The 27711-nt window shown below is 44.6% G+C and overlaps 2 protein-coding genes across 4 annotated transcripts in view; one reads left to right on the forward strand and one right to left on the reverse strand.

Moving 5' to 3' along the window:
- NAV2 (neuron navigator 2) overlaps positions 1 to 9676 on the forward strand; it is a 230251-nt gene extending 220575 nt beyond the window's left edge. For all 3 annotated transcript variants that reach the window (XM_059825934.1, XM_059825936.1, XM_059825935.1), the window contains 7 exons: positions 71 to 306; positions 1545 to 1699; positions 2173 to 2244; positions 2730 to 2926; positions 3385 to 3503; positions 7930 to 8133; positions 9243 to 9676. In XM_059825934.1, coding sequence (XP_059681917.1) covers positions 71 to 306; positions 1545 to 1699; positions 2173 to 2244; positions 2730 to 2926; positions 3385 to 3503; positions 7930 to 8133; positions 9243 to 9368 — 1109 coding nt within the window. In that variant the 3' untranslated portion in view covers positions 9369 to 9676. The remainder of the gene's footprint in view (positions 1 to 70; positions 307 to 1544; positions 1700 to 2172; positions 2245 to 2729; positions 2927 to 3384; positions 3504 to 7929; positions 8134 to 9242) is intronic.
- Positions 9677 to 23723: 14047 nt separating this feature from the next.
- On the reverse strand, positions 23724 to 27365 carry DBX1 (developing brain homeobox 1). Its single transcript, XM_059826053.1, has 4 exons — positions 27014 to 27365; positions 26432 to 26533; positions 24493 to 24695; positions 23724 to 24095 (listed from the first exon to the last, which is right to left on the reverse strand). Exons 1-4 carry the CDS (start codon positions 27363 to 27365, stop codon positions 23724 to 23726), a joined length of 1029 nt encoding a protein of 342 aa, XP_059682036.1.
- Positions 27366 to 27711: the final 346 nt, after the last annotated feature.

Below are 27711 nucleotides of genomic sequence, written 5' to 3' on the forward strand. Positions count from 1 at the left end.
TTTTAAAAATGCAGGTGATTCGGTTAAAAATTGGGAATCCCTCTAAACGAGGAATCTTTTCCTGTTGCAGGTATCTGCGAGAACAGTTTGGACGGACTGGTGTTTGAATCACTGATCCCAAAGCCTATACTGCAGCGTTATGTCTCTCTCCTGATGGAACATAGACGGATTATCTTATCTGGCCCCAGTGGCACTGGTAAAACATACCTAGCAAACCGTCTGTCTGAGTATATGGTCCTTAGAGAGGGCAGGGAGTTGGCCGATGGCATTATTGCAACCTTCAATGTGGACCATAAATCCAGTAAGGTGAGGAAACGGAAATCACCCGTGCATAATTAATGCTACCATATATCAAAAATGAGAGACTCCTCCTTTCTTAATCCATCAAAAGCTGATTTTAAACTTACCTTTCTTTTTAAAGCGTTACGTTAATCCTGAAGGGAATAATATTTAAGGTTTTCAGAACTGCAGATTCACCTGATTATGGGCCTGAAATAGCAGGCTTCCAGGTGTGTATTTAAAACACCTAAAGGTGTCGTGATTTTCAAGCGGTTGGGAGCCTGAGAATTGCTGAGAAAGTTAAACGCCTGCCTAAAATTCCCAGCAACCTAAGCAATCCCTATTGCATGTGGGCGTTTTTCCAAAAACCTTCAAATGCATCTCTAGGCTGTCAAGAGTTTCTGCAGCTGCGAGTATCAGCAGTTGTAATCTGCATATGCTGGGTTTGGAGTGACTGTTGTCCAGACACATTCCTGCGCCGGTAAGGCATGTCTCTGCTTTTTTATGTGCTGCTGGTTTTGCTGAATATACCTCCAGTGAACGTCTAGATTAAAGAGAAAAAAACAACAAAAAGGCTGTGTATTTGATGGCCTCGGGCACGTTTTCCTCTGGAGCAGAGGGATGGTTGAAATCGTGGTTGTAGGCCACTGGTATAATTGGAGACATGCTATGGAAGAAATGCTTTAAAGCTGCTGCGAGCATTTCGACCACACCCCGTCACCCGGCAGCAGCCCCGCAATCTCATCCTTCTTTCACAGCGTTACTGAAGGCATCCGAATTCGGCCTCTGCCGAGGGGTGCTTTATTCCAGATCAATTTTATCGGCCGTATTTCGGTAGACACACAGTTGCAAGAAGATACAACAAACCTAGCTGGGATGCAAAGTTCGGTTTGGTGTACGGAGAGTTGAACAAGTTCCTGAAAAGAAATGAAAATACATTTCAGACCTGTGAGTGTCAGATTAGGACAGCATGAATAAAAAAACGACAAACCAAACAAGAACATCTTACCCCCCTGTAGGCCCTTATCTCTCACAGGATTTCTGATACAGTCTTTGAATCTTCGGCATAACCTACAAAAGAGAAAGAAACCCATATTCTTCTGTTTTCTCATGGAAAATGTGTGCGTTTGTAAGATGGCAGGCTCTTTTGCTTTAGATTTCATGACAGAGGCAGTAGCTTATTTATTTTAAGTGGATTTTCAAGGCATAGGATGAAAAAAAAATCTTTTTTTTTTTCTTTTCTTTTCTTTATATATGCTTTGCAGGAACTCCGCCAATACCTGTCCAACCTAGCAGACCAGTGTAACAGTGAAAATAACGCTGTGGATATGCCTCTTGTAATCATCTTGGATAATTTGCATCATGTTAGCTCCCTAGGAGAGATCTTTAATGGACTTCTAAACTGCAAGTACCACAAATGGTAAAGAAATAATATCAGAACACGTGGCAGATTTCTGTGCTGCAAAACGTGATCGCAAAACCGACCTCTAGATTAATTTGGTAAAGTGGGCTGAGATGGCCAGACCGTCTGTATTATGGACAGCGCTTCAGAGGGTTTTTTTCTTCATAAAATGATCAATTCCTCTGAAATCAGGAATACAAAAAGTAGTAGAGGGTTTGAGTAATTTGCATTCACTTCATGCAGTAGATCTTCAATACTAAAACCCCATTTTTAGTGGAAGTTCCTGCTTTTGAGATTTCTGGTTTGCTTTCAGAATTTGATGTTCTCAGAAGTCAAATTGTCAGTAGATAATTTGGTTATAAGTAACTACAAAAACCTTCTTTGACAAAAGAAGTTTGAATAACCTTTTTTCATGTTGAGATCTTACTAAAAAGTTGTTTTTCAAAATTTGCAAGTATCATTTGCTTGATTTTTTTTTTTTTTTTTAATAGTCCGTATATTATTGGCACAATGAACCAAGCCACCTCCTCAACACCTAATCTTCAACTTCACCATAATTTCAGGTACTGTTTATTCATGTTTCTTATTTACGTTTGTGGGCTGGCAAAGGAGTAATGGCTACTGAGTCATCTGAAATTGTTCTTGCCAGCTGAAATAGCAAACTGAGAGAGAAATACCATTCGCTACTAGTTACTGCCCTAACATGTGTGGCTTTGTTACGATGCTGTTATTAAAGTAACTGCGGTTCATAAAACTTTTCCTTTTTCAGAGGATTGTTAAGATATTTGGTCCTCTAACAAATTTTAAATAAGGTAATAGGCAAAGCAGATACTGAATGAGAAATCAGCTGAAACAATGCCCAATACAAATTGTTTTATCTAGCGAACTCATCGTTCCAAAATGATTTTTGCGAAGAAACAGATGTGACTGGGATAACCCATTTTGATCATGATAATCATCTAGAAATAATAAAAGAAATTTAGCCCACCATAGGTACGTTCAGTAGCGTGAAAGAGAAATAACGGACATTTCTGCTGTTCTGCCGTAGATGGGTGCTATGTGCTAACCACACTGAGCCGGTCAAAGGCTTTCTTGGCCGTTTCTTGAGAAGAAAACTAATTGAAACAGAGATCAGTGGCAGGATGAGAAATGCAGAGCTGGTTAAAATTATTGATTGGATTCCCAAGGTCTGGCAACATCTGAACAAATTCTTGGAGGCTCACAGCTCCTCTGATGTTACTATCGGTAAGTGCTCTGCCCATATGCCCAGGCATATGTAAATGTACGTATTTTATTTCCTTGTATATCAGGTGCATCCTTGCACGTTCCCTTGTGCTATATCAGGTAAAAAAAAGTTTCTTTAAAACCCTGCGTTTAGATGGCAGCGTATTCTGAGGCAAACGGTACAAGAAGTTTCTAAACTTTTTTTTTCCACTTTTTCTAAGAAAAAAGGACTTCTTTCTAAGTCCTCGATACAAACTGTGTTATGAAATCTGGTTAATTGTTTTCACCTTGAAGGCTATAGTTTTTCAAGTTGATGCAGAGGATTTTTGAGCTCTCAGGAAGAGCAATTCACCGGGCAGCTACTTACGTTCTCTCATCCTTAGCTTCTTTCTCCAGTGAACTGGAAGTTCTCGTCTGATCCTATTTTAAGACATATCATGATCATGATTTGAGTGTAATACCAGAATTTCCCTTTCCAGGTCCACGGCTCTTCCTCTCCTGTCCAATAGATGTAGATGGTTCTAGAGTTTGGTTTACTGACTTGTGGAACTACTCCATCATCCCGTATCTTCTGGAGGCAGTAAGAGAAGGGCTACAGGTGAGTGGGCAAAAGTGAAAAATCATAGGTCTTGAATGGTATCTATTCAAAAGGCAACGCAGCATCAGACAAAACTGGATAATGGCAACGTTTTCTGTGGATACAACTTTGCACACTGACTATCTGCGTGTCTGTGAAAATGTAGCCTGAATTGCCATTAATTTCAAGCAGAATTATTCTCTTCAAATGATTTTGAAATACAGAGTGGAAGCACTAAAAGTCCAGATGAGATTTTTTTTTTTTTTTAAAGGTGTTCAGATGCCAAACTACTGATGTTTTCAGTGCGGGGAGTTAGACACCCAAGTATCTTTCAATAATCTGTTCCAGAAGCACACCTTAAAATTGGACTGTGCATCTGAAAAACATGTTTGCGGTCATTAACTTAGTTATGCAGGATTTTCCTGTGTAAATAAAATCTTTCAACAGAGGAGGAACAAAGCTGTGTATGGAGAGAAACTTATTAATGAGTGACAGGATCAGTATCAGTGACATTTTGATTACTTCTCAGTCTACAGGATGAATTTTTCAGTAGATTCCTTCATAATTCTTTCAGTCGCCATAGTGAAATCATCACTGATTGCCTGTACTTAGTAACTGATTCATACTCTAGCAATTTGGATCATTTTAAGCATTACCACACAGTTCTTGGCGTCTCTATGACAATAAAGCATGTTGGAATCAGGAGGAGGGTTCGACAGAGGATTGCTGTTGACTTGCCATGCAACTGTGGAAAAAATGACCTTTTTTTATCCTTCAGTCCTCTGTTCACAGAATAAGCATGGCAGCACAACGTTTAAAAGACAGATTTGGAGATAGCATAATCAAGTATCAGTAAATTCTGGGCATTGCATGCGTGAAAGCTAAACACAAGATCACACGTGCAGAAATAAAAAGGTGGATCACAGTGAGAGTCTAGAAGATTGAAAAAGGTGGATGGAGACTAGGAAATCATGGCAATGCATTGGGAGCTTGTGTTTTGGTAAGAGGACAAGTGCCATTTTGAGGGCATAAGCTACAATTACATCTGGCAGAGGTAGGAAGAGAATAGTACTTCTGTATGTAAAAAGACTTACTAGAAAGATAAAGTGGAAAGGGTTCAGAAAAGAGCAGTGGGTATCATTAAGATACAGGAAGCATTATTCGGTGAGAGAGAAGCTCAAACAATTCCGTTTATTCAAGAGGAAGCTAAAATATTACTTGGTCTGTGGGAGTCTTCTGGTTTAGTCTTGCAGGGAGAAGAAGTCTAGTGGATGTTTGACAAGTTTGGACTAGAAAAATTCAAACGATAGGCAAGACATGGCTTGTTATTCGTAAGAATAATCAAAAGTTATGAAATTTTACTTACAGAAGTAATACCTTCTCCATCACACATGTGTCTGAAGTCTTTCTGATCTCCAAGTGTACGAGGTCCATGGAGAACCAGTTGTGTTGCAGAGTGGTTCCTTCATGTTTGTGAAAAACAGTTCTCTCCATTCTGCTACTGCTTAGGGCTCGCCATCGCAGTGTTTGTCACGATGCCTTGCCATTAAGATATGTAAAAAAAGCGTGAAAGATTTATTTTGGAAAATACTGGGGTTTTGTTGCGATTTGTTTGTTGTCCCGTTGCTTTTCTATGCGATGCCTTTTCCGTATTAGAGGTTCAGTTCTCGTCTGCACGGGAGTACTCTGCAGAGAATGGAGAAATCATGAAGATGCACCGGTCTGAGTACTTGAAGAAATACTATAAAAAAAAAAATAAATGGGATTTTACATCGTCCAGTCAACAGCTACCTTGGGTTTTGTTTGCTGTCTACACAGCAGAGATTTATAGATATTAACAGAGAGAGAGAGAGGAGGTGACCCTGTCGTAGAAGACAGCTTTTACTAATGTCTCCTTCCAGTTCTATGAAACACATGAATTCTTCAACAAGTTTGGTCAGAATTTGTGCAAGCTGCATTTGAAATGTGTGGGTGCCTGGAGACGTCATTTTCTTTTGAGATGATTGTGTTAAGCTCTTAGACGTGAGGAACATGATAGGTCCTAAAGTACAACACACACAGAGGAACTTTGCTAGAAATAGAACAGGAGAACCATTTTACATAAAACTTGCTATAAAGGAGGGTAATGGGAGCCAATAAGCTTTTTGACCTAAAAGAAGTGACAGGAGAGAGTGTGACTTTGTTTCCTCCTGGAAAGGAGAAAACTGATACTCGCAGTGATGCCTGGGCTCCTTGTACTGTGTTTTGAAGCTCTCATATCGGCTGATCAGCAGTTGTGGAAAGCATTGAAAAATCTGTAACAGAAATGAAGGGAAAGAACAACAATTAATAAAACCATCTTTTTGCTTGCTTGGTTTGCCTGCCATCTGCATCTTTCCTTAGGTTATTTGAATGGCTTGCGTTCCAAGTGTAAGGATTTGTTTTTCACGTTGTGCTTTAGATTCCTTGTCCACTTCAATCCTACTTCTCCAAATTCCACTAATTCATTTCCATTGTGAGAATAATTTCTCCGTTTACTCTAGAATTTCGCTTCTGTTGAGTCTGTGGGTAAGACTAAGACTTCAGGACTCAAAGAGTAGCCAGAGTTGTGCTAATTAACAAGCCAATGCTAGAAATGTGTGTTTCATTTGGGGCTATTTTCTGTCCCCCACACCCACAAAAGCTCCTCTGAGAACACATCTTCTCTCATGCAATTGCCTGCCAGAAAGGAAGGGTGGACTGCTGATTTCACTCTGATCTCTGTGGATCTAAACGGAACTATTTTTATATTTCTGTTTCTCATTTCGACAACTATTTTGGGTCAAAGACAAGTGAGCCAAATGGATCCTTACAATAATTGCTCCCATTGGAGCTGAGCTTTTTTGTTCTTCAAAACAGGGATGTGAAAATGAGAGGGTTATATAAAACCCCAGTTCTTCCTGCCTGGTGTATCGATACAGAACGCAGCACTAGCAAAAAGAGGACCCAAAATCCCTGTGGCTTCCTGCCGCCGTCACTCGTACGCCAGTCGTTTCTCTGTGGTGCTTTGTGAAGCGACCTGTTCGATCTTTGCCCCCTTAACTGCGCCCTAGAAAACCGTGCACGTGAAAGGGATGGAGAGAACAGGTTGCTATGGAAGGGAAAAGTGAGTTAGTCATTCGGTCTCTCATCTGCTGAAGATACGTGCTGATTTCTTGTATTGAAATGGGAGTTTCACTTACTAGCTAATTTTCAGAAATGAGCTAGGATCCACACAGACCACCTGGGTAGCAACAACATGTGAAAAATCCAAAATTCTCTCCACTTAGCAACTGACACGTATTGCTGCAAATTCAAGAGCAAGATTAAAATAGGAGATCTGGTTTACCACAGCTTGAAGACATGATGCTGGGATAATAACACAGTACAGCTGAAGGATGAAGAGTACTTGGGGTGCGGCAGAGGCTGCGTTGTAGATTGCCGGGCACTTCTGCTCCGGGCTGGGCCTCCGCTCTGCTTCGGAATAAAGGAGATGTTGGCGTGCAGAGCAATTTAATACTTTGTGCGTGCAAAAAATAAAACCACAAAAAAACCCCAAGGAGAAACGGCGATGAGGAAAGTGAGATAGTCTTAGACCCGTCAGAGAGCTGATGAATTTCTTTGTTAGACCACCGCTTTCCTCCCTGTGGGTTGTGCAGTGGAGTTCTCTGAATTCAAAGTGCCGGGAATGAACTCCAGTTGCTGAAGGATATTTAGGCTGAAGTTTATAAAGCAGAAGAAGTAAAAATTTTCAAGTCGCTTCAAGTTGTACTTATGCGTTCGAAAGTCATGCGGCATGAAAATTAATTTATTATTGAATTAGGGCAAACTTAACCGAATATAAAAAGAATAGGTTAGGATTCAGCAACACAGTCTGTTCAACACAGAACAGGTTTTTGAAACAGAGCTTGCTTGCTTGAAATAGGAACATGACCATAGCCAAATCCCACTGGCGCTTTTTCTTGGTCGAATACAAAGAAATTCCCCTGACTTGAAAACCTTTTGCTATGACATCCATCATTATTGCCTGGTGACAGGTCTCACGTTTCCTCCTACACATTCCGCTGACGGCAGTTTCGCAATGACCACAAACGTAGATAAGGCAGCTGCTGGTGCCATCCAGATGTCAACGCTGACGGCCTCTTTTGTATATTGACTTTATTTAAGTTAACTTTGTTAAGTGAGGTTATTTTCAGGTCTCCCTTTCTTCAACTGGTGCCAGGAGAAGGGCACTGCAGTCTCAGAGGAGGTGATCAGCCGCTTGCAAATCAATTGCCATTAAAAATAGCTTTGTATGTCAGTAGCGTAAGGAGAATCTCACTTGTGTTCAGCCCTGCTTGCAAGTGGTTTCTGCAATCCAAGACTCGTGGCACATTCGTTTTGGTTAGGTAGGCACTGAATGAAAGGGTAGATGAATAGGAATGTTTTACGGGGCTTTATGCTTTTCCAGTTGTACGGGAGGAGAGCGCCCTGGGAGGATCCTGCCAAATGGGTAATGGACACGTACCCCTGGGCGGCCACCCCGCAGCACCATGAGTGGCCTCCTCTGCTACAGCTGCGGCCTGAAGACGTGGGCTTTGACGGCTACTCGATGTCACGGGAAGGCTCGACCAGCAAACAAGTTCCAGTGAGTGATGCTGAAGGAGATCCGTTGGTAAGCTCTCAGTTTTGAAATGGCAGAACCGCTTCATTTCCCTTGTTTCTAGGGATTAGAAACAGGAATAAAAAAGTAAAGGACAGCTGAGGAGTGATTAAAAGTTTTAGAATGAGAAGGCAGTGTTTCTGGGGAAGTCATCAAGTCAGCTCGGGGAATGCATTTGCACAGAAAGCCCGTACAGCTTTGCAAGAAACAGCAGCAGAAGCTTTTCAGATTCATTTATTGAGGACATTTTGAGGATTCATTTGTAGAGGAGTGACTGGGGATGTGTGTAATAAACTTAATTTCTACACTGTAGAATGAAAGACGTGATCGTGTTACATGTGCTTGAATAACACAGTGGAACCATGTCATTTAGCCTGTTTTGCCACAATCACAAAAAGGCTTGTTGCTTTACTTCACGTGGCTTTTAGAGCTGTATTCCTGACACCAAATGAAAATTGAGATTTCCAAAGAATATTTGAACTAATAGTCTCCATGACTGGTGTCTAATTTATGAATCAGAAATACCACACAAGCACCTAGGGAAACGTTAACATACATTTGTATAGAATGTATAAATTGAGCTTGAAGGTAACACTAAATACACATTTTCTTCCAGTGGGAAAGAGTTATTGAAGCTGCTGTGCAAACTCAATGCCCTGAAGCTGTTCTGTTGAGGCGTACATTTTTCTGGACAATTGGGAGTATAGAATGTGTGTTACAGTTTTTACTAGCTCATATATACATATACAAATATCAAGCTAGATATTAGGACATTTGGATTTGCATCTTTTGACTGCTCTGTCCTTATTTCCATGGGTCAGAGGAAGAGAGGGGTAGGATGCTTGCAGAATCCTATCGAGTATGGCTGTGGACTAATCCCTTCCATCTTCTCATTTTCGCCTTTACTGGAAAAGCATACCTTTTATGACTAACTTGCATGCTGCTATACTATGATTTACAGTTAATATCTCTTTTCAGAGACTATTAATTACCCCACTTCTTTCTTCCTTTCCTTTGTTACCCACTGACAAGGTGAATGCCACTGTAGCTTTCGTATGGAGTTGATATTCTTTCTGTCTACCTCAGAATACAAATAATCGTGAACTTCTGTGCCTTTGCAGATGAACATGCTAATGCGACTGCAAGAAGCAGCCAACTACTCAAGTCCCCAGAGTTACGACAGTGACTCTAACAGCAACAGCCATCATGACGATATCCTCGATTCGTCTCTGGAGTCGACGTTGTGATCTTCCTCAGCTAGAAATAGGTTGTTTCCATGATTTCTCTCCCACTTGGCAAGAACCCTGATCACAGACTCGTGAAAAGAACATGTTCCTGGGCTGGGCTGGGATCTCAGTATTAGAGCTGCAAGAACAACAAGACACTTGGAGTCAGTCTTGAACCTGGGTGCAGGCAACCCAAGCAACCTTTGTATTGTTTTTCTTTTGATGATGATGAGAACTGCACTATTCCTTTGTTTTCTTCTGTTTAGTTGCTGTAAGCTCTCATGCCTAAGATACTGAAGATGTTAAAAAGAATCATCATTACTAAAAGTTGAAGGGGTGGGGGGCGGGGGGAACTTCACAGCTATGAAGCAAACAGCTTTGTGCCATGTACTGTCCGGAAGGAGAGGGGAGAGGAAATTTTTGCCTATGCTGCTTCTGACCAAACACATTTAGGTGAGGGCTGGACTTTTACCAATCAGCTTTGCGGATTAAACTCAGCTTCATATAGTTCTGGTGCTATAACAGTATCGCTTGCCTTGGTAATAATACTCAATAAAGGCAAAGCTGTAAAACAGGGAAGTTTGAATAAATATTAAAAAAGAGAAAAGAAAAAAAAAAAGAAAAGAAAAAGCGCTGCTCTCCGTGCCAGTCTGAGACCTTGGCTTTCTTTCATTGTGTGTTTATAAAGATATATATATAAATAGGAATATATAAAAATATATATACAGTCTGAACAAATCAGGTTTTTTCAAACACTGTGTAACAATCAATCCTACTACAAGTGGAAGATCAGGTAGCCCTTTGCTAGTCAGGGCCCGATTCTCTTCCCGCTCACATCCACGTAACCAACTCGGTTGACTTCTGTGGCATTACACCCGATTTTTTTACACTGAGGAGAGTGAGTTTCCCTCCTCCGCAGAAGTCAGCGGAAGGGCCATGCCCCGTGAAGACCTACAGCTCCAAAGGACCTTCGGCAGCGCACGGGCCTTGTGAGCCCTGTACACAGCGGTGAGCTACACCCCTGAAAAGGGATTAATCGGACTTTCAGTTTTTAATTCTTGCCATGAAATGTTACAGCTGTTTTCTAAAAACGTTGGGTTTTGTTCAGAGGTTTCGTTCCAATCAGCACAACCATTAAATCTCAGCTCTGTGACAGTTCCAGTGCTACTCTGGTGACAACATTTACTTCCGTGACTTTTCTTTGATTTATTCTTAAATTTTAATTGAAAAGAAAAAAAAAAAAGGTTTTTTAGCAGTAGTCAGGTCTGGGAAAAAAGGAGGGAAGGTACTGCATCTTTTAGGTTTAGCTGGGCTGTGCTTTTGGGTTTTAGCAGAGCTGTGAACCTGGTTTTATTTCTCCTCCTCTCTGAACGCACACACTTACACTACCAGTGTTAAGGCTTGTACTTCTGTTGGGGAGCAAGAACACCTCCCAGAGAATTGCACTTTCCTTTTTACAGAAGCAAATGCTTACACCACCATCCCCACCACGTCAGCTGTACCTCAGCAAAAATGTCACTCCTCGATCGTGAGTTGTACTCGCCTTTCCAGCTATCTTTTGGTGCTGACTTTTAAAGCGATGCCTTATTTTGTACTAATTGTGTTTGATTAAATTAGTGCTGTATATTATGGGATTTTATTTAAAGAAACAGGGCTAAAGTCATCTCTTGGAATATCATAAGTTGCTGTGAATATTGTTTGTATGAGATACTAGAATTTGTTTAAATGTGACAAAAAAAGGAGGGAAATGAGATAACTTTTCAGGTTCCTATCAATCTGCAGCTAATAAATCACTGAAGAGCTGTTTTATCCATGCAGGAGGTAAAAAAAAAAAAAGCTTTTCACCTATAATAAATGCTGTCATTAATAAATTACAGGAATATGCTGGTTTTTCAATGTACAGAAAGAAAACTTATTACAAACACTTTTTTAAGAGCTTGTGGGTTTAAAGTAATAGAACAGACATGTTCACGCTTCTGTGACTCGGCTTGAGAGGATCGTTTTATTATACCTCATGACTTTCTGTAACATAACTGTACTTTGTCTTACTGAGCTGGTCTTGAATCTGCTCCTGTTACAACTTTAAAGTGCTGATGACTTTTTTTTTTTAAAAGAAAAATATTGTAAAAGAAAAATTTAAGTATTTTAATGATGGGGGGAAGAGCTTGGTGTTGTTACTGTTTTAACCTTGTGAACTCTATTTCGTTATTTCACTGAATGAAATACCAAGGGTTACTCAGCCGATGTTCCTAATCCAGTTCTTGGTACTGTAAAAATGGGATAAATCTGTATGGAATCAAACACATAGCATGCTGATGATGAGTATGAGAGACGTTAATTTTTCCAGTAGTCTTGACAATTCTGCTTCCCAGCACTGACTTTACCTGCTACTACTGTGAATTTTGGTACCTAATCCCCCAGCTGAATCCATGCAGATAGAGCATGTGCCTGTAAAAAAATCCAGTTGCAGGGCTAGGGCTTTAAATGGACTTAATATCCTAGAAAACGTCTCGGTGAACCTTTAACTGAGTGCTCTAAGACATGTTTAAAATAATGTTTTCTTTGTGGGGAACGGGGTTTGGGTTTTTTTTTTCTTCTCATTTTTAATCCTGTGCTTAAGCTCAGGAAGGAATTTCTGTTGTCTATTATTTTTTATTGACACTAGCTTGGATTACAGTGAGAGAGGCAATTTTGAGTAGGCTAGTCATTCTAAGCATCACAATATTCAGTATCTTTTCTGAAACTTCGGGAGGCAGGGTTACCTGTTGTGCACACGTCTTAGTTTTTATCAAGACTTTTCATAGACTAAGTCTTTCTTTAAGTGACTTTGTTCTGATTTAAGACTTTTTCAAAACGCTGCTTTTTTTTTTTTTGCCTTTTTTTCTTTACAAAGTTGGCTTGTTAAAAAAAAAAATCAACAAGAAAGAAATGCAAGATTCTATGCAACATTCATGTTGAGTTATAAATTGAAAGTATAAACCGTTTTTTTTCCTTCAGAACTGCCAAGAATGATACAGGCCATAAATGAGATGCGGTTTATTTGGGGGGAAGGGGAGGGAGGGGGTTGGTTAGCCTTTTTGTACATTTTGGAAGAAGCAAACTGATATTTCATTGTTGATGCTTAACTTCGATATTATGTGTATGAAATCTTGTCTAAATGTGGCAGTTTTCTTTCAAGAAAAAAAAATACAAAAAGCAAAAAAATCTTTCTTTGTCGATATTAAATGGAAGGTTGCTGTTTTGATCTAGTCGTTTCCAGTGGAACAGTTTATGAAATATGTTCTATAAGATGTACATTTTTTCATTGTAACATAGAAATGTAAATATTTGATTAAAAGTGCTGCATTTTGATGAATTTTTTCTAGCCATTTTTAAAGAGAAAAACTAGGAATTGAGTATTTTGTGTACGTTTATGATGTTTTCCATTTGCTCCTCTCCCTATTTAATTTTCAGTTCTCATTTAGGATTGGAATTTGTGAATGGTCTGTTTGAGATCATGCCTCCCCTTTCTCACCCTCCCCGTTTCTCCCCCTTCCCCGCCCCCTGTGTCATGGAGAATAAAGCTGATGATTGTACCAGTCTTAAATTATTCATGATTCAATAAAATTGATGCTTATTTATTCAGATTTGTGGCTTCCCAGAACTTTTTGTCCCTTCTTAACCAACATTTTCTATTTTTTTTTATTTGAAGATCATGGGGCTCACTTGTTGTTTGTATTGGCTTCTTTTAAGTACTTGTGAAAAGATGCCAACAGCCCTCGCCCACAACCAGGAGGAAATTTAGCAGAGGGACTACACCAATATGATTCTCTGCCGTAGCTCGTGTTTGCACGCAGTATCCATCAAGATCTGCTCAAGACAAGACTGGTCTATCCGTTTAGAGTGTCTCTGCATAAAGCTCACAGTCAGTCATCCGTGGCCAGCAGGCTGGACGTGCCCTGATACCACCTGGTGCCGGCTTCTTTCGCAAGAGAAGTCCCTGTTGGTCGCAAGGGCTGCAGGTGGCAGCACATGTTAGGCTTATTCTGAACGTGCAGAATGAACTTTTTAGAATCATAGAACAGTTTGGGTTGGAAGGGACCTTTGGAGGTCATCTAGTCCAACCCCTCTGCAGTGAGCAAGGACGTCTTCCACTAGATCAGGTTGCTCAGAGCCTCGTCCAACATGACCCAAATGTTTCCAGGGATGGGGCATCTGCATCCTCTCTGGGCCACCTACACATCCCACACATTATCACAATTTCCTCTTCACCCATTTGATAGAGACACTGTGATTATACAGTAATAAATTTACATTGGTCAGTAAGAACATGTAGGAATCTTTTCTTCTCCTTTCGTTCAAATAAATACTCAGCTCTAACTCAAAAAAAACCAAAACTCTTTTCAGAAAGGATAAATACAAAAACCTCTGCACTTAAAGTTTAAGAGATAATTCTCAGCAGTAGTAATTTTTTTTTTTCCTGGAGACTATTTTCTATTCATGTTTCTGCTTTTTTCGACATTTCCTTGTCGTTCTCTTGTCCTCTACTCACTGATTTGAACTATAAATGTTGGTAGGACAGATTCATGTATATCAAAGAAAAAGAATTGAAAGAGAAGAAATTCCACTGAAAAATTGATGATCTGCATTCAAGTTAGTTTAATCTAAAAATGCTCTTCACTGTTCTTTTAATAACACAGCAGTGCAAACTGTAACTCAGAGCTGAACTTCCGTAATGTGGGCTTCATCTGTCCCTCCACAGCAATTTTCCAGCGGCAGAATAGTTTTGGACGTGCTGGAGCAGATTATTCTGTGTTCTGTAAACTTCTTTTGATTCACAGAATTGCGTGTTCTAGAACGGGCCCTGGAAAACGCTCCAGCCCTGATCTTGGACAATGTTTGAATCAATACTGGACTAGCACTAAAATGCTTAATATCTCTCAGGAATTATTCTTCCCTTTCTTTCTGTTTCTTGGCCTCCCCGTCGCTTCCCCACATTCTTGTTCTTCTCTGCTCTGTACACGCTTTCTTGTACACTCATCTCTTTTTTTTTCTTTACCTCATCTTCTCTTTAACCTTATTGCCCTGCTTTTCTGTTTCCAACATCCTATTTCATTCTTATTTTAGATCCTTCCTGGATCCACCTCATCATCTCTCAGTGCCATAGGATCAGTGCTGACTTCCTATCTGCAATCGAAGGGGAAATTCCCTGGAGTCACTTTATGAGCTCAGTCTACAGCCTGTGACATATACTTACACCCTTCGCTTTCCACCGACCTTTTCCACTTCTGTCTTGAAGTAGTCACCTCAAGACCCAGAGAGGAAATACCTCCTGATACCCTTCAGGCTCCCATGCTCTCTTCTGCACTTTTTCTATGCACGGCCTCACTTTACCACTTTACTGATGCTGATGATTCTGACATTAATTTCCATGTTAGGTGTCATAACCGAGGGCTCGTGGTGTGGAGACACGTACTTTTCGTTGGTTTCTAGCTTTTAATGTGGACAATCAGTTTCTCTCTGCTCCACGGTTTATAGCCCCCACTTGGCCCAGGGAGGACTCATGTGAGGTTGCTTTTCATAACACATGTTCACAGTATGTCGGCAGGAGAGGAGCAGCTGCCCAAGGAACCTAAAAGCCCACAGTCATTCCCACCCTCTCCTCATTTATCAGGAGAACACTTTTGGGGGTTAGAGCAGAGCATAGCAACTGAGGACAACTCCCATCTCTGCCGATGGCAATGGGATTGACTGTAGGCAAATACTTCCCCTTCGACATCTCTGTTTGCTTAGCCACACAAAGAAATCCATGTTCCTCTCTCCTTTCTTGATGATAGAATCATAGAATCGTTTGGGTTGGAATGGACCTTTCAAGGTCATCTAGTCCGATCCCCCTGCGATGAGCAGGGACAGCTTCAAGTAGATCAGGTTGCTCAGATACACAGATACTTTTGATTTGCTCCTTTGCTGGAGGCTCAAGGAGACTGAGCTAGTTACAAGGGATGAAGACCATGCTCTGGCTAAGTATGTCTAATTCCTCCTCCTGCTCCTGTAAGAAGTTCACCCATGTGGGGCTGGGCAATTAGGAGGTCTGAAGGACCTTAGCATAAGATGGGATGCACAGGCAGATGGGAAGAGGTTGTGCTTCCAGTGAGGTCTTGTAGTAAACCTTGCTGAAAGACCATTGTACATCAAAGAGTTGGTGATCCACATAACAGTTAACCTGACTACGCCAGGCCCGAGCTGTGCTGTGCTGCCCCACACTGTAAGACCAGCCCGGCCTTCAGGCCTGTGTTGTGCCGCACAAATCCCTTGTCCCCAGGATAAATTCAGCCAGCTCATTCTAACGGAGCCTGCGGGCAGCTCCTGCTGCGTGCCGGGGATTAAGCCACCTGTGTGTCCTTGCCTGTATCTAACCGTGCAGCAAGAAGTTCTCATGAGTACATCCTTTCTGTCTGACAGCAGAAATAATGAACAGAGATGTTTTCTTATAAGAAAGAATCCTGTGGTAGCTCGGATGACCACACCTATGGATGGGCTGTGACCAGCATGCTGCGTGTGGATTGGAGGCCCCTTTGATGCTACACCACTTGGGGTTCCCATCGTCTAAAGGGAGATAAGATTATCTATGCTATTCTCATTTTACAGGGTTAGCTCTAATAAAGAGCACTTGGATTCCTCACTGAGTCGAGTGCCTTTCTTACTGGGATCGTGATGAACCAGCACCACCCAGTGCAAAACAGGTGTTAGGACACAAAGCACAAGCCCAGTGAGGGAGGAACAACCTTGTAAGGTCTGTGTGAGCCACTGAACCTCATCCACAACAGTATGTCTGGCAGCATAATTCCACCGTTTTCAGCTCCCACTTTCTGCCTACCTAAATCAATGGCTGCTAAATCAATCTATTTCTGCACAGCGGTGCGCAGGTCGTCCATCAGGTTCCTGAAAGGCACTGAGGACTGCTTCCTGCTGCAGACGCTGGACACGCCGACTAGGAGCAGAGCATTGCTGGATTAACTGCTCACAAAGCAATAAGACTTACATTACAACATAACTATCAGTGGTAGCCTTGGGTGCAGCGATCATAACATCGTGGAGCTGAAGATCCTGCTAAGCACACTGAAGACCAGTAGTAGGACAAAGACCCTGGATTTCAGAAGGGCCAACTTCAACATGCTCAGAGCCCAGCTGTGAGACAGTCCGTAGGAAGCATCCGTGGAGGGCAAAGGAGCTTGTGAGTGCTGGGAGCTGTTACTCAAGAACAGCGTCCTGGAAGCACGAGAACAGTCCATCCCCTACAAAGGGAAGAGAAGAAGGCAGAACAAGAGACCATCTTGGCTTAGCAAGGAGCTTTTGGATGTGCTTAAAAGCAAAAAAACTCACACATACCGGCTAGGAGAAAGTGGCCAAATACCCACCGAGGACTACAAGAATCTTGCTGGGGCATGCAGAGCTGTAGTCAGAAAGGCTAAGGCTCAGCTAGAACTGAAATTGGCCAAAGACATCAAGAACAACCAGAGCAGGTTCTTCAGCTACATGAGCAGCGAGCAGAAGCGCAGGGAAGGCATAGGTCCATTGCTAAACAGGGCAGGGAAGCTGGTTACAAATAATGCTGACAAGGCAGAGGTTCTCAAGACTGACTTTGCTTCTGTCTTTACGAGCATAGTGGGACCCCAGATCACAGCCTCAAGTAGCTACAACGACGTTATGTGTCAACCCACCAGTAGTGGAGGGAGAGCTGGTCCGTGTCCCCTTGCAAAGGCTCAGCCAACATAAATCAATGGGCCTGGGCAGAATCCACCCCAGGGTGTTAAGTGGCTGACATTGTTGCAAGACCAGTGTCTATAATCTTTGAAAAATTGTGGAGATCAGGGGATATCCCTGGTGACTGGAAGAGGGTAAATGTCAAACCTCTTTACAGGGAGGGCCCAAAAGAGGACCCAGGAAACTGCAGGCCCATTAGTAATGGGAGAGTAATGGAACGAGTTCTCCTGGAAACCATTACAAACCAAACAAAGCAGGTGATTGGGAAAAGCCAGCACGGATTTACCAAAGGCAAATCATGCCAGACTTACCTGATCACCTTCTACGGTAAAATAACATTTTCTGTCTATGTGGGGAGCACCACAGATGTTGTTTACCTGGACTTCAGCACAGCGTTTGGCACTGTTTCCCACGGCCCTCTCCCGGACAAACTGGCAAAATACAGATCGGTTGGGTGGTCAGTGAGGAAGTTGGCTAAAACAGGCAGCACTCAGAGGGTGGTGGTCAACAGGTTTTACTCAGGCTGGCAGCCTGTCACAAGTGGGGTCCTCCAGGGATCCATACTGGCCCCCATGCTGTTCAACATCTTCTGGATGATGGGATTGAAAGCACCCTCCCAAGTGATGACACTAAACTGGGTGGTGAGGTGGACACAGCAGAAAAGAGAGCCAGCTTACAGAGAGACCTGGACAGGCTGAAAGAGCGGGCTAACAAGAGCAGTGTGAAGTTTACCAAAGACACGTGCAAGGTCCTGCACCTGGGACGACATAACTGAAGAGCCCAGTACAGGCTTGGAGCTGTGTGGCTGGGAAGCAGCCGCCTTGCTGAAAGGGACCTGGAGGACCTGGACAACAAGGTGAACATGAGTCAGCAGCACAACGAAGGCAAATCGGACCCTGGGCTGCATCCATGGGGGCATTACTGACAGAGATAAGAGATGTGATCATCCCACTCTACTCAGCACTTGTCAGGCCACACCTGGAGCACTGTGTCCAGTTCTGGTCCGCACAATTGAAAAATAACATGAACAAACCGAAAGGGTCCAAAGGAGGGTCACGAAGGTGATCAAAGGGCTAGAGAACCTGCTCTGTGAGGACAGACTGAAGCAGTTAGCTCTTAGTCCTAACAGAGAAGGCTCGGGGATGACCTCATCAGGGTATTCCAGTGCTTAGAGGGCAGCTACAAAGAGGATGGAGGCTCTCTTTTCACAAGGAGCCACGTGGAGAAGACAAGGGGCAGTGAGTACAAGTTGCACCTGGAGAGGTTTCATCTCGACATAAGAAAGACATTTTTTACAGTGAGAACAATCGTTCACTGGAACAACCTCCCCAGGGATGTGGTAGAATCCCCCTCACCGGAGGTTTTTCAAGATGTGATTGAACTGTGTAATAGTTCTCATCTAGGCTCCTTTTCCCGTGAAAGGTTGGACCAGAGGATCGTTCCAGATCCCTTCCAACCTGGACGGTTCTCTGATGCTATGAAGTATTTTAACCCTTTGCTGCTTACAAGGGAGGTAAAAACTACATAAAAGCAGCACACCTAGTACTTGGGCACGTTCAGTAAAGGCACTCCTGTGAGGTCCTGGCTACTCTGCTGGGCTTTTCCTGGTGGTATATCCCTGTCATGTGAGTTGGGAAAGCGATGCTGATATGGTTTTTGGAGTTTGAGGGACGTTATTTATTTAGATCAGGTTCAATCCTGGTTGAAAAATACAACAGCCCTAAAGATGTACATTTAAGATCATTCAATAACAAGGGCTGGCAGAAGGGATGATCTTCTACACCTCTTTCCCATTCTCGCTGAGCGTTTCTGCCACATGCACTTCTGACACACTGGTAAGCAGTTCCAGGTGCTAAACCAGCTGAAATCAAAGCAAATCAAGAAAAACGATCACTTTTCTGCTCTTCAGGCCCAGCTATGTGCCAATGTGTGTGCATGGGTTGGGGCGGGGGGGAGAAGAGAAAACACACCCAGGAGTGGGACCCTGCCTTGTTCCTCTTGACAACAGTAGAGCCCATAGCTGTTGTGTCAAACCCCACCTTAAACTTCCCGGGAAAAGACTTTTAAATGCCATTAGTGTTTTTGAGGACTGAACTCGGGTCTCTTCAAAGAAGTCTGGTTTTCCTTAGGATGGGGTTTGGCACTGGCGGTTGCCTGCCTTTCACGAGCCTCGGCCTGTACTGGTTGCTTCTGGAAACTATGGCCTTGCATCTTGGGCTCTATTTCTTTCGGATCATTGTAATGTTCAATCTTTCCTGGAGGACAGGTGTTCTTCAAAAAAGGCAATTTAATTATTTTTTTTAATTTCTGTTTTTGGCTCAACTGTGACATTCTCAAGCTCTGCGGTACTGAAATGTGGGGTGGCTGGCGAGGATTTTTTGCTTACGCTTGGTAGGAAAGACAGTGTTTCATGCAGATGGGTTAAACATGCTTTCCTGCATATAGTGTTACCCTCTGTGGCTTATTAGATGATTTCTACATGTATGGGTAAGTGTTTTGCCAATGGGCATACAGCAGTATTGGCGCAGTGCTCCCACTCCGGGGCTGTGCCGGAGGCTGCCTTCCTTGTCTGCCCCGGCTGTGGCACAGGTGAAACCACTTCCAGCTCCCCCCGCTTGTGCGGGCTGCTGGCTGAGCAGCCTTCAGCCGGGGAGGGGGACCGGAGGGGTGCCACCGCGGGGCCCCCACGCATCCCGGGCACACTCCGGGGCTGCCGGCGGAGGATGTTGCTGTACAGCTCTGCAGGTAACAACAGCCCAGGCTCCCTGAGAAAGTGATTTATTTTCTTTTCTCCCCCTGTCCAAAAGTCACTCTCCCACGCTGGGGGAGATCAGAGTTACAGCAGGCACAGATGCTGAACCAGCTGGTTTCTTAAGGGATAAAATAATTGAGAATTCGCTGCCCTGAGCTCACAGTCACCAAAGATAAATCCCCCTCTCTGCCTTTCCCGTTCCCCAGTGTCAGATATTTCCATCCTGGCTGTGAGAAGGAAGACTAGACAAACAAGACCACTCCAAGCCACTGGGTCTTTAGAAAGAGCACTTTAGTATCATAAAGCAGCAGTTATGGGAGTGCATGACATACAGGATGACTTTGTTCCAGAGTTTCAAAAACTGTGGATGCTACTAGTCAATATGGAAATCTTCCCATCTCCACGGAGGTGGGAAAGGCTTCTTATCGCCTTTCCTCCTTTCCCAAAGCATACAGAGAGCTGCATTAGGAAATAAATAAATAAATAGACAGGCAGATAGATAGATAGATGATAGATAGATAGATAGATAGATAGATAGATTGATTGATTGATTCCAGGGCCAGCAGTTTTGCATTAGCCTCGCCAAGATTAGCTAGTTTCAGGGAATAGGAGGAGGTGGTCTCTGACACTCTTTATGTTAACAGCAAATTATGAAACATTTTGCTCTTAGAAATACACCCAAGCTGAACTCCCAGTGTCCTGCACAGCAGGAACAAACCCAATTATCATCAGGTCCTCTTAGAGCAACTGGAATCTCTCCACATTTGAGGCAAGCAAATAAATTCAAGCCTCTGACATAAGACCTCAGGAAGGGTAGCTACTTCTGCAGGACTTCCCTTGGCACAGGTGACCCGCGTGAGCCATCACATGGTAGCTGTGAACGCTGGCTTCGCCATCTGGAGTATAAAATGGAAGCCTTTAAGAAGGAGCTTCCTTTCCTCGGCGCAAGCTGTGGATGTAATCTAGCAGCGGTTGGTAAGTACAAAATGAGCTCTTTGTTTTCATATTAAGGTATCCCTGTATCTCAAATGGTTGTGCTTGGTGGTTAGACAATGTTCTCTTTGTCGTAAGAAAAGACCCTTGAAAGGAAAAAGGGAAAAAAAGAGTAAGCTTGATAAATGTCACCTTTCAGGTAAGGGTTTTCCCTTGTTAAATGGCAATTCCAGGTTATTTTTTCTTTAGCAAGGATATTTGCATAGCCCAATAAGATGTAATAGCACTTATACTGAAAGGAGTATTTTGATGACATTCTAAGTGCAGGCAAGCTGTAAAGAGCAGAGAGTCTAAGATGACTAGCAGCTTCTGTTGAACACTGAATCAGGAGGGATTACGTATCAATGATACCTGTCCTTGTTTTGAACGTGCTCCTTTCTTGAGTGTTGTGCGATGGTACCTGTGGTCTCTGGAGTAGCCTATACATTTTAAGACAAAATATGTGTTTTGAATTAATCTGTGTTTATAGGTTACTTAACTGTGGTCTTATGCTTACTGGACTAGTAAAATTTGAGTCATAAATAAATGTCATGGGGTGGTCTGTCACTTAGAGTCAATAGATGGATAGCAATACGTCCTCCAATGTATACGCTGTTGATAATGCACGTAACAGCGCTTTTATTTGAGCCTAGGTAGGTTGTGCCAGTTGCTGTTTAATGCACATTTGTGTGACCTTTTAGGTATGCTTGGGAGATGTGCTGCTGCTTTGGAAAACCAAACCCAACAAACCCTTGTGCTGTTTCACTTTCTTTTGTGTTTCGAGGGGTAAATATTCTATGTGCCTTCTCTGCCCTGTCTCAGGTATATGTTATCAATGGCTAATGGCTGTAAGGTGTTAGAAGGGTAGAAGATGATTCAAGGACAGTGTGTGTAATTACCGAAATGGAGAGCAGCTGGGGACCTGGAACAGTCTTCTTAGTGGGGTTGTCCATGCCTGGCAGTGTTTAAAAGCTGTTTGGACTATGTCCTTAATATGCTTTAACTTCTGATTAGCCCTGAAGTGGTCAGGCAGTTGGACTAGGTGACGGTTGTAGGTCCCTTCCAGCTGGAATTATTCGCTTTTCCCTTTCATGCCTTTCCTCACAGCTGTGGCAGTGTAGTAGGGATAGTTATGTTCAGGTGATGTCTGCTGCATTTTTTTTTCTGTTTTGGCACATGGTGAGTGGTGGGCATTAGACAGTCTGTGGAGTAGAAAATAAGCTAACTTTGTAATGAAATCTCTGTTTCAGTAGAACTCTGCTACCTGTATGCAAGGAGGAAAACATTGACATTTCTCTGGTGTGTATTTGTATCTAAAAAATGCTGGTAGTTATGGATTTGCCTTGCGTTGTAGAAGTGATCCTTGACCGGACTTAAGGCTGAAGAGTTGCCCTAAGTTTATCTCTTACATTCTGTTTCTCCACCCCATAAGAAGATGCTAATTACAGGCTCCTGGTCACTACAAACTGTAGTATCTTAGCAGAGTGATGCAGGGCAAGTGTCAGCCCCCTGACCTACCTGGGTAATAACTGGAAGGAAGGAGGAGAGTCAGAAGGACTTTAGAGGGGAGCACAGGGTAACATCAGCAGAAATAAAGTTGCATTTAAATGCAAGGAGGGAGAACCTGTATTTGTTTTAACAGCAGAAAATCTTTAATGCCTGGGTCAAGTTACTCCCCAGTTAAAAGGCAGGTAGATTTTCTTGTAAAGTTATTTTCATTGAAGCTGATAAATCCTTACTGAATCACCATACTGTTGATAAAAGGTAGTTTTCTTTTCTTTCCCTGTTTGGCCCCAGACACAACCTGTAAACCAGAACCAAGCATTACTGAATGATCAAACTTGGAAATCTATTTTTTTATTTGGCAATCATTCACTTTATTATATATACATATTTAAAGTCTGTACATAGTAAAATACAAAATAAAAGTGTTTCTTTATAAGTTACACAATTAAACAGCTACATTTGTCTGTAGTTTAGCTGTCATTTAATTAAAAAAAAGGAGAAATCTTGTTGAGCCATCGTCATATTCATTCACAATAACCTTGGTATAAAACATCCATACAGAGTAAGTGTACAAAATAGTGTACAGTTCATAAAAGCTGTGCAAAGACAGCAAAGTTCAGTCAAAAATCAAAGAGGTATATCCACTTTCCACTGTCCACATCATGGATAGCAGAAGCAAAGTGGAAAATAAGCGCAGGCCTGTGGGCAAAAAGGTGGGTTAGACAGTGCTTCTGATATAATAGAGATGCATAAATGAAAAACGTATAAATATAGAAGGTCTCCGTTACACAAGGCACACTTACATTATACCTTAGAAGTCATTCCAGGGATTCCAGTGGGTCTGTTGCGCAAGTATCGTGCTATTCGGGGTGAGGAGGGAGGCAGAGTTTCGTCTGTGACCCTCAATGTAATTTATTTTTGGAGGAAAGGGTTGCTGGATCAGACCAGTCCTCAGGGTTTTGAAATCTTAATAGTAGCTGGAAATTCACTGGAAAGGTAGTGAAAATGGCCGCAGCATCTAAATTATGTATTTTGTTGTTTCTTATTGGGGGTGGGGTGGGGGAATGTTTCCCTCACCAGGACACACTTTCCTCCCTGCCATAAAGCAAGGAGCTGCCTGTGGCTTGCTTTCGGGAGAAGGTAGCTAATGGAGCAAATGTTGATTGTTAATCAGACAGAGTTATGAAAAGGTTAGCAGATGCTCTGAATATGAAAACCTCCACACAGGGCAAAGAATAAGGAATTAACTCTAAGTAGAAAGTCTTGCGGCTATGTGATAGAGAACCAGCACTGGAGAATTATGTGGACATTTGGGTGGGATGTCACCTCTTCAATTTATAGCACTCTGTTGTATTTACATCTTTGCAATGTCCCCATGTGATGGTAGGGGCAGGCAGAGCGATCTAAGAGACTGTTATCTCCTCCTCTTCCTCTTCCCCTTCATCATCCTCTTCCTCTGAATCTGAGAAGTCTGAAGGTTTGCTGGGGCTGCTAGAATGGGATGGAGAGGGAGACATCTGGGAGTCCAGTCTGTCCCTCAAGTGTAGATGTTCTGGGGACTGGTGGTAGGTTAAGGGATGTCGGGGGCTGGGTGGACACACAGGGGGAACTTCCTCCTCCTCCTCTCCTGAACATTTCTTGCCTACATCACTGAGGTCTGGGTGAGGGTTGAACTTGGTGGGTAGGGTCTGTTCTCTGCAGCCACCAGAAGAGAGGAGCTCTCTTTCTTTGGAGTTCCTCCACTTCATCCTCCTGTTCTGGAACCAGATTTTCACCTGGGGGGCAAAGCGACACAGAAATGAAATGGTTCAGTAAAACAGGGACCAGGAAAGGCCTTTTGGTTTCACCCTCGAAACCCTGCTAATGCTTGTACCGAAGCTAACAGGCACTACAAAACCTGACCTCTGGGGACCCTAGGAAGAGGGGTCGGGGTGGGGTGGGGGGGCAATAAGGCCATGGTCTGTTCTGTCCTAATCTCCCAGCTGGGAATCGTGCCGTGCTCTTGGCTCTGATGCTCAGAGCCCTGTAGCTTGCTTTGGGCTTTCTCCTGATTGTTGGCAGTTCTCCCTTCTCCTGTCCCCTTTTCCTCCCCTACCCTCAAGCTGCTCCTGGGGGTGGGAAGCCCAGTTCCCTGCACCCCCTCTGCCCTCCCCACCCTGTGCCCCTTCTCACCTGCGAGTCCTTGAGGCCCAGCTTGGCTGCCAACTTCTTCCTATCGGGTTTGCTGATGTACTTCTGCTTCTGGAACATCTTCTCCAGTGCCTTGCGCTGCACGTCGGAGAAGACGGCGCGGCGCAGCATGCCGCGGCGGGGCTTGCCACGGGCGGCCAGCGGCCAGGAGAAGGTGCCGGGGATGGGGACCACTGTGGAGGCAGCTGCAGGGGGGACACACAGGGCTGAGCAGAGTGAGACTGGCCTCCGCTGCCCCCTCCCTGCCCTTCGGGTGGGCACCCATCAACCTGAGGCCGTCAAAAGGAGCTTTAGGCTTAACTAAATTTGCCCCCCCCCCCCCCCCCCCCCCCTTCAGCCAGTGATCCCTGGGATTAGATCTATCAACTCAAACGTGCAAAATGGATCAATAGTGGCCAGTTTTGTTGGGAGATTCAAAGGTCTCCGGCCTGAAAAGGCAAAGTGAGGCGTACCGGCTAAGATAGAGGTATAATAAAAAAGCTTTCCCTCCTGCTCAGAAGCATTTGATTTTTTTCAGATGCTTTTATTATTTCAGAGGCTTTATTATGCTTGAGATGAAAATGAGGACTCTTCTGATTCTGAACAAAACCGCTCCTCTTCAGATGCAGTTTTGATCAATCAGTATTCATCTTTTTATATTAATCTCTTCTCTCCTCCCCCGCTCCAAAGTTGGAGAATTAAATCCGAAGACATGAAAAGTAACAGCTAATTAGCACATTGCCTGGTTCCCAATAGCATTGGTATGATAAAAAGGGCAGAGTTTTGCCTTAAAAAAAAAAGGGGGGGGGGGAAGAACCTCCCCAAGAGAGACAGAGATGCTAATGAAGCGTGAATGGTAATTGTGTAGTAATGAACTAACAGAAAAAGACTGAGGACAAGCAGCTAATGCCATATATTATTGGAACAAAAGAGATTTACACTTTCAAACTAAACACAACGGCATGCCAGGCTCCTCGGGAGAATACTGATGGCACAATCGTCTCTTTCCCCAAATCATTTTCATTAAATGGACATGAAAAGCTATTTATAAAGCTCAAGTTGTTTTTGTTAGGCTATTCACATGCTGGAGAAAGGAAGCAAATTCCATTATCCGGAGGATGAATGGAAGAGCTTGGGTTATTTTTTTTCCCTCTCTCCCTTTCCCTGTTTTCTTTTTAAATTAATAGCTTGTTTGTGTAATTAGATTTCTTTTTTTTAATTGTTCTCTCAGCATCGTAATACTTCAATGCTGTAAGAATCATACCCCCGTAGCCTGCTTTCTCGCCGAGACCATGTCGTTTGAATACCACTGGCGGGCTAAATGAGAAGCGAAGAAGTGGGAGACCCAAGGTGAAGGAGGGGAGGGTTAGTGCGCGGTGAAGGTGGAGGAGGGAAGCCAAGCCGTGCCCGCGGTGCGCTCGACCCGCCTGCAAACGCCAGCAACCCCGCGGGGGCGGAAAGAAAGACTGCGGGGGGACGGAGAGGGCGGAGAGCAGCTTCGCAGGGGAGCGCTGCCTCCCTCCGCCCGCGCGGAGCGTGTCCCGGGCGGGCTGCGCGGGCGCGGAGGGCGGGCGGCGGCGGGAGCTGACCGCTCCCCTCGTGGTGCTGAAAGCGGCGGCGCGGCCCCGCGGCGGTGGGGGAAGGCGCCGGGCGGGAGGGGCTGCCCGGGAGGAGGGGGACCCGCCTCGCCTTGGGAGCGTGACAATCCCGGCTAATTTGCCGATCAGCGGGGGGAGCGGGCAGGGAATGTCAAGCAGTCGCTGCCTGTGCTAAATCGGGCATCAAATTGGCGCGACTGATGCTTGAATGTTGTACTCCCTCCAACCTCTGAACTGGAGCATAACCCCCGGGGGGGACACGGAGAAATATTACCGGGCTGTGCCTGGGGCGGGGCGGGAGGAGGGGGCTCCGCCCGCGGAGAGGGCGACTTGTGAAGACCTACCTGGGAAATAGGAAGATCTGATAAAGGGCTGGAAGGATCCTTCAAAGTACGGAAAGGAGAAAGTCTTTGGAGGGACGCTCTGAAGCAACGCGGGGGAGGTTTCTAGTAAAGAAATAAAACGAAATTAAGCAGAGGGTTGCCGCCGGTCGGACTCGACCGATGGCACGGCTGGGTCTGTCGCTTGGTCTGGGGACCAATGCGGTGCTACTCCCCACCCCACCCCCCAAAAAAAAAAAAAAGGCCAGACTGAGCTCGGAACCGCCTAGGGAAAGGGCACTTCTGCTGCGACGGTTTTGCCGGCAAGGCGGCAGCCGGGTGGCAGAGGCGCTCAGGAGACCCGCCCGGGGGACCCCCCCCGCCCGCCCGCTCCTCTCGTCCGTCCCGCTGCCGAGGCGGCGGAGCGGGGCTAGCAGCCTGCCCGCGCTCCCCCCGCCCTTAAACGCGGGCGCGGCCGGGGGGCTCTGCGGCGGGGGGCTGGGTCCTCCCTCTCCCGAGGCTCCCTCCTCCTCTCCCCCGCCCCCCTCCCGCCGTCGGTGGGCTCCGGAGCCGCGGAGCGGGGGGGGCCGGGAGCGGTCCGCTTACCGGCGCGGGGGGCGGAGGAGAGGATGGCGTTGACCCCGAACTTCAGGAAAGTGGAGTCGCTGCTGGAAGTCTGTGGCGAACAGATCCTCCTGGAGCCGGTGGCGGTGGAGCTGGCGAGCTCCGGCGTCCCCGAGTCCGTCCTGGCCGCCGAGGCCGGGGGGGACATGCTGGGCGGGGGGGCGGTCCTGGGCAGGTAACCGGTGGGCCTGCTGATCCGGATCAAATCTTCCACCAGGAAGCTGGAATGGCTGGAAAAAGCGGACTGCAGCGACTGAGGCAAGGTGAGGGTGGGAGTCGGCCGCAGGAGGCTGGGGTAGACGGCCGGCGGAGCGATGAGGCTGGGGAACATCATCGCCGGGGCCGTCCGCGGAGCGGGGCTGGGGCCGCTCGTGGGTTGGTTTGTTTGCTTTCGGTTTTGTTTTCTGCTTTGCAAACCTCGTTTAGTAAAGATCCAGCTAGCAAGCCTGGCGGGGTTCTCTCTGCCCCCTTCCTCCTGGCCGATGGGTTTTATAGTGGTCAGCCCCGCTGAGGCTCTTTCAAAAGTGACAGCCCCAACAATGGGGTTCAACAAAGTTCTCCACTTGAGCTTCATTCAGGGCGAGCTCCGGGCTTCTCCATTGGTCCGGGGCTGCAATTTATGATTGGATTAGACTTCATAAGCAACGGGGGCACAATGGCCCCGCCACAAAGAAAGTGTA

This window comes from Gavia stellata, chromosome 17 (genome assembly GCF_030936135.1).
Source record: "Gavia stellata isolate bGavSte3 chromosome 17, bGavSte3.hap2, whole genome shotgun sequence".
NCBI lineage: Eukaryota > Metazoa > Chordata > Aves > Gaviiformes > Gaviidae > Gavia > Gavia stellata.